Here is a 14,967-nt window from a genome sequence, read left to right on the forward strand (position 1 = left end):
ATATTTTTAGTTATATTATATATTATATTAAAATAGAAGTACTTTATGAATTAAATATGGGTAAATTTATCTATTTTATTTTTAAAATATTTTCATTTAAATAAATTATCACTCATCATCAAAATGTATTTAAATTCGTAAACTATATTATATTTTTTAGAAAAATAAATTTATAAACATAAATTCATTAACATAGGTTAAACTATTATATCTACAACAACTTATTTTTTTATTTTGAAACTCTCAACAATATATTGTTTAAAAAATAATAATATACAAAAATATAATAGTTTATAACTAACCTTTAGTTCATATACTATTTAAAAATATGTTATTAGAAAACTATAGAATTTTAATTATTCATTCAAAATTTTAATGACAAATCAAATTTTAATTATAAATTTAATATTTATATTAATTATAAACATATTCTGAGAGATGTATAAAAATCTTACCGAAATTAAAATTATTTATATAAAATAATGTATTTATTTAATAACAAAACAATTTCAAAAATCATATAATCTCCCACCTCAAATATAGTTGTATAATTTTCTAAACAATTTTGACAAAATATAAAATTTAAAAAAATAAGTATGCAAACTTAAAATGATAATGTTTTAAATTTTTCAAAAGGTATAATCATAGATAATAAAGAATAACTTCTTGAAATGTTACACGGAAAAACAAACTATGTTATAAAAATTAAAGTAATCTAATATTTTGAAGTCTTAATTTAATAACAAAAAAAATTAATATCATAACATCCAAAAAATATTCTATATCAATAAAATTTACTAAAATAATATGATGGATGCTACCATGTATACAATTTACTACAGTAATAGGTTTATATTCACAATATATAACACTAAAATTAAAATTATATACTTAAAATGTTTATAATAAATCAAAAGTATACATTCATAAGATGAAAAATATCCGCACGAATGTGCGGGTCAAAATCTAGTTAATTAATTATATTGCACCTCAAACTTTTTTCTGTCTTAATGCTAATTTTTTATATTTGATAGAAAACATATTGTCCATCAATCAAAATCCCTATTAAAAAATTATTAGAAGTAGTTTCTCTTTATCTATTATTATTTAAGTGCAAAACAATATTGTAAAAAAAAAAACTGTAAACATATTTCGCTTGACCAAAAAAAAAATTGGCTTATTATGGCATCAATAAACCTTCGCACGGCTCTGCAATCGCATACCAAACGGCCAAATATAAATAGAAATGTGTTTTCAGATAAAGTTAGGTGATATCGATAACTGATGAAAGTAAACTACTGATTCCATGAAGCGTAGTTCTAAATCGCAAAACCATCAAGTCATAAAGGTGTGATGTAATCATTAAAGTTGAAAGTTAAGGTTAGTAAGTGCATGTTCTCCACAAAATATTTCTCAAAGATTGCAAGTTCGAAATGTGTATAATATATAGATTGGAACTAAAAAGAAAATATACAGATTGGAACTACGCTCTTTACTCTTTATTATCACTGCCACCAGTTAAATAAAGTTATAGACCGAAACAGAAAGATACTTTGAAGCAATAATGCAATTTTCCTCGCAGTCACAAACTTACAATAACTAACAAGCGATGAAGAGAATCTTGCATTTGATAAGCCACAATAACAAAAAAAAACAGTCGAATTTTGAGAGAGAGAGAGAGACTTGATATATTTCAGTCCAGTCCATAATAGAAGCAAAATGATTGTAAAAAACAAAAGGATATTAAATACCAACGACGAAAGTCGCAAACTTGGACATCTCGCTATTATTGGTAGAAGAATGTGGTGGATGAAGAGTCAAACCCTTCAGTTCCACTCTCAACAAGACTGTTTTGATCCACAAAGGCATCAAGTTCAAAGAAATAATCCATACTAGTATTCGCCACATTCCAATAGCTATCGGTCTCTGGATAAGTAAGTTCAGCTCCAAAACAAGTACTTGGAGGAAGAGGTGGAAGCTCATGATCACAATGCTCATCATTAGTGTTTATAGATTGATAATCACATTCGGACTCATGTGGCCACCCATTGTATGAGAACTCATTAGAGTTTTGGTTTTCGGTGTTGGTCGATGAATAGAGATTGTTGGTGGTGATATTGTTAGGAGCTTCTGGTTGAAAAGAATGGTTGAATAACTCGGAAATGAAACGTTGGGATTCATCAGGAGAGATGAAGGAAGTTACTGAGGAGCCACGAGGCATATCGGAATAGACAAAGTTGGTCTTAGCAGTCAAGCCTCTTATGGACCGTGCAGCTCTATCATAGGCCAATGCAGCCTCCTCGGCCGTATCAAAAGTACCTAGCCAATACCTCTCTTTTGTAGTAGGGTTTCTTATTTCAGCTGCATATCTTCCCCACGGCCTCCGCCTCACTCCTACATACTTGATTTCTTCATTATGTTGTTGTGGTTGCGGCTGTGATTGTTGCTGCTTTTGCCTATTAGTCTTTTTTGATCTAGAGGAAGAACAGACATTTGAATTACCATTTGATGCAGATAAGTATTTGGAATATTTCCAAATATCTTGTTATTTATTTTATTAGTTATATTAATTTAGATAATTACCTTTTATTTATATTTTCTATATTTTAATGGTTTTCCTATTTTAATTAAGATTAGGATTTTTTAGATTAAGGATTTATTATAAATAGGCATTGAAGCCTAAAGTTGTAGGGAGACTTTGATAATTAATAATAGAGCTTTTGCTTATTACCTTAAAAGAGATTTGATTCAGTTCATCTATTTTGAGTTGCCTTGAACAAGATTCGATTAAATTCATCTTATTCAGGAAGTTGGTCTCAAGAAGCTATCGAAAGAAACTCTTGATTGATCCAAGAACAGGTCTCGAAGAACCCTAAATTCTTAGATCGACCGTTCAACCTAGTTGTCCGCTGCATCAGGTGGTATCAGAGCTGCGTCTCTTTGGTTTCTTAATCGAAGAACGATTCTGGATGTCATGGTGAGTGCGAACATCTATCCTATCCAGGACGAAAGTCCCTTTGTTGAGAGAGAAGAAAACTATGAGATCTATCGAGAGATCTATGGTGATCCGATCTACGATGTCTATGAAGATGATGTCCGCGTTGTCGATTTCGTTTTCAGTGAAGATTTTTTTGCAAATTTCGTCTGTGCAAAAATCGGGCAAGACGAGATTCGTGCAAAATTCGGGCGAGACAAGATCCGTGCAAATCCCGTACAGGACGAGTTACGTGCAAATTTTGGGGAAAGTCAGAAGATTCGGTTTTATGAAAATTTCGGATTTGAAGATAAATATTGGAAGATTTCAGCCACGAAAAACCTATTCAAGATTCGAGGACGAATCTTTTCCAACCCGGAGAGAATGATGCAGATAAGTATTTGGAATATTTCCAAATATCTTGTTATATATTTTATTAGTTATATTAATTTAGATAATTACCTTTTATTTATATTTTCTATATTTTAATGGTTTTCCTATTTTAATTAAGATTAGGGTTTTTTAGATTAAGGATTTATTATAAATAGGCATTGAAGCCTAAAGTTGTAGGGAGACTTTGATAATTAATAATAGAGCTTTTGCTTATTACCTTAAAAGAGATTTGATTCAGTTCATCTATTTTGAGTTGCCTTGAACAAGATTCGATTAAATTCATCTTATTCAGGAAGTTGGTCTCAAGAAGCTATCGAAAGAAACTCTTGATTGATCCAAGAACAGGTCTCGAAGAACCCTAAATTCTTAGATCGACCGTTCAACCTAGTTGTCCGCTGCATCACCATTGAAATCCATTTTTTATTAGTATACTTCTGCTTACACTCAGAATGTGAAATGAAGGGAGACTATGAGATGATTTGTAGTGATGAATTTTGTTATGTAGAACAATGGAAATGTGTATGTTTAAATAGATGAGGTAACCTTCACTATGTGGACTTTCTCGTTTATTCTAAAGGTCTCTTTGGGGAAATTTTTAAGATACAAAAAGTGGGTCACATGCATGAAAATGTGCAAAATGAGATGATCATCACCATCTAATAATATGATTGAAAGTGGAATGAGTTTGTGCCTTTTAGGATTGGCCCATGTAAATCATGTAAGATTACGAGACAATCTGCAATGGAGATTTCTTTTTCTCTATGTTTTCTAATCTTCTTTTTTTTTAGAACTAATCTTTTTAATACTCTTTCTTTTCTTTTACCTTTACGCATGCTATTATTTTTGGGAACGTGAGATTCTTTGTGGCTACTTATGATCACTTGCAGTTGTACCATATTTTTGGTTTTCAATTATGGACTTTGATAATAGTACTTTTCCCCAATCAACTCATGGTCAGAAAGTTCGTTTACTTATCATCCTAAGTCGTTTTTGTTCTTTCATCCTGTTTGGTTCGCCATCGAAATCGATTTATCTTTCTCCACTGTTGTTTCGGTGTAACTATGGGATCTCAGTTCGACATGCAGGTCATTGCCACTTGCACTATGACTGTTTTCTTATCATACATGTGGTACATCTACACACGTAAAATCATATAACCATTAAACTGAACTAAACTCAATTCCACCATGCATACAAGCGATGGTCAACAACGTAAACTGATGTTAAGCAAAAAAAAAAACAACAAAACTGATTTTTTTTAGTTGTTTTCTGGCTGAGTTTTTTGAGTTATATATTTTTACCTGCTTATTAATTGAGTGAAACGTGCTTAACATATATCGTATCATCTAACTGATTAAAATAGAAGTTAGAGCTTAGTTCTAACTTCTAATAGATAGTTATTAATTTTATAAATCAAACATCCACATGAAATAATAACGCAAGTTTTTTTTTTGGTAAAATAATAATAACGCAAGTTATTAATCGAAAGTAAAATATTAATTTTTCCTTTCAATTGCTATAATTGGACTACTTTGCCATTTACCAAATTGAATATATGCGATCTTCACTTATTTTTTGAACATATGCTAACTTTCACTTTCTTCTTCTTTTTAATAACAGAACTATACGTGAACTTTTTTGTTGTTGTAAATTAACTATATGTGAACTTAACTTTTTTTTGGTTCATTTGCTTTTCAAGTAATAGATCGAGTTGCCTTATGAATGTATGTGCCACTTGATCTAATGATGGGCTAATCACATGCTTTACAATACTCATGATTGCAATCTCTCGGATTCAAATGATTATTTTCATATATTTTCATCATGATCTATTCTATATTTTAATTATTTACATGATTCCACGAGGACTAAAAAGGAAGCAATCTGTACAAATATTATAGAAACTTTGCTATAGAAAACTATTTGTTCTTGTTTTCTTGATTTTATTTTGTTGTGTTTACATATGACTATTCCCAATGCTTTTATGATAAGTAGCATGAACTTGAACATGCTCTTTGTCTACGAAAGAAAGTAAACTACAGATGCATCGTACGGTATGATATTATTGTTTATTATTATTTCGTTTATACGTACGATCGATTTTACAACATAGAAGAGTTGTTGAGTGTTGCTGAACGTCAACAATAATATATAACCTTAGTACATATAAACGACTTACATAAATATATGCATAGATTTGTGCATAAAATCAAGTTTGGTTTTGGGTTATTACAATTTACAAACGTGCCAAAACTAAACGAAACACAATCGTTAAATTTAGTTACGTTTAAGGTTCAGTTGATCGTAAAATCTAATGTAGTTAATCATTGTCGTCACTGTTCTGTTTAAAAAATTGATTTTTAAAATGATGAGAACGTTCTGTTTTAAATTTGGCTAAGTCCTCGCATGATAAAAATATAAACCCTGATATTTTTTTGAACTAAACGAGTGTATAATCATGGACAAAGATTCAATCATGGACTTATCATTACTAGGGGCATAGCCCCCGCACAAGCGCGTGACCGGATACGTTGTTCATGCGCTTTGTAGTTTTGTGTACGGGATTTTGCCTGAGACCATTACCATTTTTAGCGGATTCATTCCAAGATAAACAAGGTTTGACCAGAATTTCGGAATAAAATCATGGACGACTTTCGTGTAAGTCGTCTAGCAGACAAAAATAAATTTTTATGTTTTATTTTTCAATGAAAGTCGTTTAGATATAACAAAATATTGATTTTTTTAATTTTCTACGGGACGACTTATGGGTAAGTCGTCCAGGAAAAATCAAATTTCTGACACAATCCGGTCAAATGCAAAACTAATATGTTTACCCTAGACGACTTACATGGAAGTCGTCTCAATTTTTTTTTACAAACAAATATGGACGACTTCAATGTAAGTCGTCTCTAAGAACACATTTAAAAGTTAATTGCAAAACTAACCTCTGCATTGACGAGAAGACTTCCTTGTAAGTCGTCTACAGCCAGAAGACTTACCCAGAATTCGACTGGGCGAACATATCTGAAAAAAAAAACTGATTTCATAGTTTCAACTAGTGAGATAACTTGTTTAGCACACATAAGTCTTCTCCAAGCATCCAAAATCTCAAACAAAAGTGACCCACCAAGAATCGTAAGCTTCAATGGCTCTATGAACCATAAAAATTTTATAATCAAAATCTTGAGTTATTTTGGATGAATATGAAGAGAAAGTGAAAGAAATGTTGTTTTTAGTTCATAAGAATTGAGAAAAAAGAAGTGTAAATCAATTTGAGAAAGAAGAAGTGTAAATCAATTTGAGGTGCATTAAAAACTTCAAATTGATTGTTCATGGTGGTTGGTATATTCATGACAATGACAATCTTGTAAATACTTGAAGATGATGAGCTTGAGAGAGTAAAAAAGTCATTTTCGAAAAAAATAATAATTTAATAGTATTTTCGTGAATAATCTGAACTTCTGGGGTGAATAGGACAAAATAAATGTAAAAAAAACATAAGTTAGTTTTGTGGTTGACTTTGAGTTTTGAGTCAATTTTGCAAAAAACCCATTTTTTTAAATCATCAATAGTGTGTATTTTATAATTAATAAGAGTTTACAAAATAATTGTAAAGATTTATAAAACCATTTATAAGGAATAATATATCATTCAGAGAAGCTTATGAAACTATTTATGAAAATTAACATGTTTGTAAATGTTTTAAAATTTAAACCAGCATTAAGTTATAATAAAACTATTCCACGAAGTCTTTAATCATTGCGAAAGTTTATAAATTATTTATAAGAGCTATTAACTTCTTTTCTTAATTTATAAAACCATTTAGTAGGATTTATGAAACTATTTATAATAATTTTAAATTTATGTGAAATTATTTATAAGAGTTAAAATTTATAAACCTTTTGTAAGTTATTTCATAAATGTATAAATTAATTTATAAGAGGTTATAAAATCAGAATCAATCGTAAAATATTATTTTCTTCACAATATCATCATTTGAAAAACTGTTTTCAATACATCAAAGATGAAAAAGATTTCTCTAATTTTATTTAGAAGGAAAATAATTATAAACCAATTTAAATCAGTTGTCAAACAAACAAAAATATTATAAATAAAAATATGTTTTTAAATTTATGATATATTTGTTACCAATTTAAAAAGAAGCTTTCAAATATTTTCCATTTTTTTGAACATTCAAAAGTGTAATATACTTGAATATTTCTGATTATAGAAAATAAAATCGGACACTAATTTATCTTAAATCATTTTTTTTAAGAAATGACTAATATTCTTGCGAACAATTACATTCAAATTTTATATAACTGGAACTTCTTATCAGTTTACGTTACAAAAAATATAACGATGTTATAAAATCAGAATCAATGGGAAAATAACTATAAACAAACTTATATCAGTTTCCGAAAAACCGAAACAATATTATGAATAAAAATATATCTTTAAATTTATGACAATTTTTTTTGTCAAACACATTCAATAATAAAAACATTAATTTGAAACATTCAATTAAAAAGGAAGCCTTCAATATTTTTTCATTTTTTGAATATTCAAAATTTAGAGCCATATTATAACATTTTAAATACAAAGTAAAATTCAATATATATATATATATGAAGGTTTCTTATTATGGAAATTCTAATCGAATAAAATTTTATCTTAAATAATTCTTTAAGAAATGACTAAGATTATTGTTAAAAAATACATTTAAATTTCTATAGTTAAAAATTCTTATATCAGTTTACATTATAAATAAAATAAAAACAAACTCATACACTTTTCTTAAAATAAAATTATCATCACAAAGCTAAACTATACATTTTTATTACCTTGAGGGTATTCCGAACCTATGGAAGGGTCTACACTAATCTCTAACGGAAGCTGTAACCCATGGATAAATCTTTCTCCTGGTATTCAAATGGGCGGAAAGTAAGGGCTGATATCCATGTGGATGTTCAAGAGTAATGTGATTTAGTTTCACGCAACATGTCGATCGAACCTAAAACGCATTGGCGTTCCAAGTCCTTTTCATTACCACCCTACCACCGGAGCTCAAAAATATATATAGTTATGTTCCTTCTTAATAATTTTTGTGGTTTTATTTTAGTTGTAATCGTGGATTTATTCGTCACATGAATTCATGTTTTTATAAAAACAATTATACAAAAAATTTGATTTACAAACCTATTAAACTATATATGTTATCGACGCGAATGTTATAATGAAATTCTCGTTTTTAATGAAAAAAATCTTAACCGCCTATATATGTTTGTTGATAGAAAACTCTAATTAAACATTACAAAATATCATTCCTATACTTGTAAGAAACAATCAAATAGTCAAAATAAATTAAATATTTTAAAAATATTTTAAAAATATATGCCAAACATTCAATTTTTAATAACAAAAAAAATATTATAGCAAATATTATAGCATGCCAAAAACATAAATACTATTACATTATATTAAATTTTTAAAATTTTTGTATCTGCAAATTCGCTGAAAACCATCTAGTTACTTTTTATCAAATAGATAAAAAAAATAAAAAAAGCATTAGCCAATCAAACTAAGACAATTTTAATGAAAATTCTTGTATGAGCGACACATCATAAAAAGTTACATAAGTGACTTCTTTTTAATCAATCACAACTTAAATATATATATATACATACAGCTATGAGAAAATCAGGTACCTAAAGGAAATATTTCTTGATACCTTGTGATATAGTCCAAATTTAACTATTCAATCAGAAAAATGGTTGAAGAACTTCCCAGCATTTTGTTAATATATATTAAGATTTTTTAAAAAATTATACAACAATATTAATTAAATTTTACCTTCAACAATTCCAATTATAAGTACAAAGACAAGTATCTCCACCAGCTTTAACATCTTTAACACATTTTCCAACTCCATTGTATCCCTCATAGCAGTTTTGACGACAATCAACAATATTACATGGATTTTTTGGATCCATAAATACAATACAGTTTTCATCATCTTCTCCTTCAGCTACTAGAACCACTAAAGACATTAAGAAGGTGAAAAAATCATATTATGATATGAAAAGCCCATACATACACACAGTTATATATTTTATGTAATCGAAATGATTCAATTATATATTATTGTTTGAAAGTTGAAAGAAAAAATTACCTGAGAACACAAACATGAGTATGAGGAAATAAGAACATGATAGTTTTGCCATAATCAGTACCACAACAAAACAGACTACTAATAATTTGTGAATTAGAAGCTGTAAGAGAATTCTTTGATTTTTAGTGATTGTGTTTTGAATGTTTTAAAGTCTATATTTATATACTCCTTCTATTTCATAAAGTTACATATTTTAGAAAAAATATTTATTTCAAAAAGATTCATTTTTTTTATATTTTCAATGCTTATTTTTATCAAATAACAATAATTAATTAAAAGTTTTAAAAACCTTAATTGCACTTATTGGATTCTTATTGGTTTAGAATTATGGGAAAAAGATAATCACAAAAAATATACATTTATGTGATATTTTATTAATAAGTTAAAAATCTAAAATATGCACTATATTGAAACATTGATGACTATGATTTAAAAATCTAAAATAAGCATTATGACATAAATATGTGAAGATTGTCAGAGGAAAGTGAATGAAAGTTAACAAATGCAAAGCTGACTACATTGATGACTATGTGTACTTTCCGAGATCTCACCATGAAAAAATATTGTAATCAATTAAATAGAAAAAATATATTCTAATTCCCTATATATTATTTATGAACACATTAAAATGATAAGTTTCTATTTTTTATTAATTTCATTTTAATCTTGTTGAGTTGTCATCACCTTAAGACTTTACACTGCTTATGTGGCAGGTTTACAATGAGTCTACAAAAATATTAAACCAACATTTTAATCTCTAGGAAAATTTATTAACCCCTTATATATTAATGTATGTATGTTATTAGAACTAACAATAAAGTTTTGTATCAATCCCGCGTATATTAATCACGTTTGTTAATGAAATAACAATAATATATAAGGGATTGTCTTACTATTAAAAAATCCTTTTTTATTAATTAAGGAACATTGTAAAAAAAAAATCTTGCTTTTGTATGTTAATTACAACCAAACCAGCTGATGTGTGGCTCTTACAGACACTCTCAGCCTCATTAAGTTAATGTCTTTAAATTACTAGAATATTTATATCTCTGCTATTGAATAATTCATTTACGGACCATATAATCATTTCAACCACTATGAAGAATCATAAAGAACACACAAGAAAACCCTCACTTCTGCCATAAACCAGTCAAATACAAACGTAAAAAATTGTTAAATGTTCAAATGTGTAACTTGGTCTTTAGAAATAACACAAAATATGTGTTAGTAATATAATTTATGAACTGTTCTAATTTATCATAGAGTTGGCTATACAAGCATATTCATTAATTCATTGATACAGCTGAATAAAATTTTCTGTTCTAATTTATAGTTTCTTAATATTCTTTGGACAAGGGTTTACAGCATACTAAATAGCACACTACTATATAGACATATATTCATATTCATTTATATTTACAGCATACTATATAGCCTCTCTTACTTATTAAAGGATAATCAAATTTTAAAACTATCCTAGCTTTTATATTTTTTTACAACCTATCATTTGCTGATGTGTCGATTTCTCATGCTTTCTTAGCCTACATTTATAACCAGTTTTCCATTAGACTAATTATGAATAATCTCATTGGTACTAGCTACTTAAAATCATTGTATTATATTCTCTTTGTTTCATTTTAATTTTTTTTCTTGACAACCTGTTTCATTTTAATTGTTATTTTAGATTTGTAAACATAAATTAAGAAAACATCTAATTTTGTATATTTTCTAAACAAAAATATTTTTAATGATACATCTAATCATATTTCAACCAACAGAAAAATAAATAGAAGAATATAAAGAATCATATATCATATTAAGTTAATAAAAGTTTCAATGAAATTCTAGAACAACACGTATTTTGTAGTAAATTATAAAATGATAACTAAATGAAATGGAAGGAATATTATATAGTAGATTGGTTTTTGGAGTCCCCTGATCGTTGATGTAAAAAAATATAGTTTGAAGGTAAAAATAATTAAAATCAATTTTTTACTTGGATCAATTTCAATAAAAAGGTTATAGATTGGTTAATTGATTCGAGATTATAGTATAAACGAGATTAGTATTGACGTATGATTTTAGGAATATTCATAGCTTAACAACTTGGACAAGTGAACCGGATACTGAACAATTTGACCAGACATAAGTCATAAAAAATCCATTAATCGGCAAAGTAACTAATAATGTTATAAAGCAAAGAAACATTAGTTATTGTAAGGGTACATTTTTAGTAATACATTAAATCTAAATCTTTGCTAAGTAGGACTTTATTTAAATGATTAAAGGTTGATTTATATTGTGATCCAACATATAAATTTTTTTAAAAAAGTGTAAGATATACTAGAGCATCTCTAAAAAGACTCTCTATTTTAAAGTTTGCAAACTCTACTTCAAAGTTAACTTTAAAATTATTTGTATTTTACACTATGGTCCTTATATTGTTATAATTAATAATCCCTCCGATATAAATCTACAGAAACTGTTATAAATAACTAGCACATATATAAAAAAAATTATGTGAATATATATTAATAAAATCTTACATTAAACATATAAAACTATAAATTGAAATACATAATTAAATATAAAACTACAAGCAAGATACCACAATATATCATAAAATTATTTTCGTAATGCTCCATCTTCGGTTACACAAAATTTGTTTGGACAATATTTTAGAAATTTGGAGGTTTCGGAGCTAATTTACCAGACTATTAGTGTTGTTGTAATATTTAAATTTGTGTAATAATTATGTCTTCATGTATCTTATTTGAAAGTTTCTTTTATTAAGTTTCTTTCATTAAGTTTCTTTTGTAACTCTAGTCTTAAAATATAATAAATATAGTATTATAATATTATAAATCTTATTTTAAATTTTTTATTAATTTTATGTGTAAAATATGAATCTATAAAAATAATTTTGAAATATTTATGATATTTAAATTTTTTAACGATTATAACGATAAATGAGAAAATACTTAAGAATCATAAATGTGATGTGTAACTAATTATAAAGATCAAAATGTAAACAAAAAGATGAATGAAAGAAAAATAATTGGAGAAGGTTAAAAGAGAAAAAAGGAGGAAGAGGTAAACGAAAATAAATGAGAGAAATGAAGAAAAAAAAAAAACGAAAAAAAGAAGAAAAGAAAAGGAAAAGACTGAGAATGGAAAAGAAGAGTAGAAGAATAAAGAGAAGAAGAATAAAAGGAAAATGAGAACGAAAAGGTGTTATATTATGTTTATATTAGGTGATTAGTTGATTATCCGTGCGCATGCGCGGAATGAAATTTATATCTATTATATCATTCAACCATAATTATATCATTTATAAGCCCAATATATGTTAATCTGAATATCTATTAAATGTGATTTTTAATCATATGGTTTGATGATCATTTGTATTTTATTATAACAAATTTTTAAAAATATAGATCATAAAATTTTCAGTGAGACTTTTAACAATTTTCATTATTTATAGTCATTTTATATGGTTAATATGATTGTTTAATTTATTTTAATAATATAACATTAAAAATAATGGAAGATATGTAAATTGTTTTCAAATATTTATTATTAAAATCTTTAATTGTCAAATATACATTTTATTCAATTTTGGTAATTCTGTACCTTTTTATTTAAGGAAAGAAGAAAAAATAATAAATGTATATTGTTAATTAATTTTATGGTTAGTTTAAGTATATAATACCCCTTCCGTTTCATAATAATGATGTTTTGATATTTTATATTATTTTTAACTTTATTGAAAATTGTGTAACCAATAAGAGTTTTGCAGTCAATTCTTCAACTGGTTGAATGATTTTTAAATTTAGTTTTTAAAGAAAATAATTTTTTTTAAAAAAAATTGTGCATTAAGCCAAAACTTCATGTATTACGATACGAGGGATTACATGTTTAGTAAAATAACATATTTCTCTCGAGACTTTAAAAAATATTTTAGTGATGACATTTGTTATAGTTAAAATGCTTTAATGCTTGTCTTTAATATATAGGGGATTATAGCTTCGGATGTTTTGCTACTTCAGTTCAGATTTTAGTTCAAGGTCGGGTTCGGGTGCGGTTTCGGGTATCGGATAAAGTGTCCACCTTTACTTATGACTTTAACAAAAAAAAATGAATTTAGCTTTTATTCACTGTTTCTTTCAGGAGCAATTAGTTAAAATCTTTTACTTTGACCCCCATGTCACAAATTCGACTCATTGACCCTTTTTAATATTTTCCTTCGTAGTATCATATAATTATTTTAACAACTGACCCCTGTAACAAATTGTGCCGACTCCGTCAGTGAATACAACGCAATGTAAACTGTTCATTTTTCCCAAAGTTTAAATTTATATCTCTACTAGTAGTTTTTCGACGCTACGCGCCGGGTTCGTCTGTTTTATTATTAAATGAATTTACAATTTATTTAGTTTTAGTAAATAAAATGTTTAAAATTTTTGAAGATGAATATATGTAGAAAGAGAATGATATTTTTTTCTGATCCATTTGATAATGGTTAGCGACAGTAATGTATTATTTTATTTTGTAATTGCTTATGTCAGTGTGGAATAGCATAAGTGGTTGTGACTGATTGATTCAATAAAAGTAGTGTAAAAAGCTGATAGTCGTAACAAAGTAAATTCAGTTGAAATTTAAACATACAGTAAAGTTGATGTCTGAAAATGAAACATGTAAATACTTGTGTTTGTTTTGTGATTATCTTGTTTGAAGGAAGATAATAAATTGTTTTCTCCTCTTAAACTATTAACAATATTTGCATACTTTATATATGTCAATGATATGGCAATTTGTTAGAGGCTTCATTTAATGAATCTAGTAAATGAATTCTTAATCATGCTCTAGCATTGATCGGACTTGGATTGATTATTTTCCCATGATAGCTTATCCAATTTTTTTTTTATGATCCTGGTATCCGGAGCCTCGAGAGGAATCGACTAGCGCCAATGACCGTCCACCGGAACTTAGTCGGGGAAGCCCGCAGAGGCATTCAGGAGGGCTGATGATCATCCCATGTAAATTCCACCAGTGGCCACACATTAGCAGGCTTCTCTGTATTGGGCTCGAAGGTCCCTCAAGATAATCACCTCCCAGCGACACTCGAACCCATAACTTCCATGTTGAGTTTAACCACTGAACCACTAACACGTGGTTATCCAAAAATTATTTTTCCTCTTCAAAAATGCATCTGCACAAATGTTAATTTACCATAAAGAAATGTACTATTATCATTGTTACTATATGCGGATTGGCGAAGACGAAGATGGTTGAGTCCTTTGATAGATTTGTGTTGGAAGAAGTACTGATTTAACCCCTCAATGTAATGAGCCTCTAGATTATCATTATCCAAACATTGATTTATCCTAAGTGGGTCCGCTGCAAAATATAGTAGGCTAAGGTTACA

The 14,967-nt window shown here is 27.6% G+C and overlaps 1 protein-coding gene across 1 annotated transcript; it reads right to left on the minus strand.

Moving 5' to 3' along the window:
* Positions 1-62: 62 nt before the first annotated feature.
* On the minus strand, positions 63-2,545 carry LOC106417309 (ethylene-responsive transcription factor ERF087-like; the record flags this gene model as incomplete). Its single annotated transcript, XM_048740491.1, has 1 exon — positions 63-2,545. A coding segment is annotated over one exon (759 nt), but the record flags the coding sequence as incomplete, so codon positions are not given.
* Positions 2,546-14,967: the final 12,422 nt, after the last annotated feature.

Source organism: Brassica napus, chromosome A9, assembly GCF_020379485.1.
Source record: "Brassica napus cultivar Da-Ae chromosome A9, Da-Ae, whole genome shotgun sequence".
NCBI classification, from domain to species: domain Eukaryota; kingdom Viridiplantae; phylum Streptophyta; class Magnoliopsida; order Brassicales; family Brassicaceae; genus Brassica; species Brassica napus.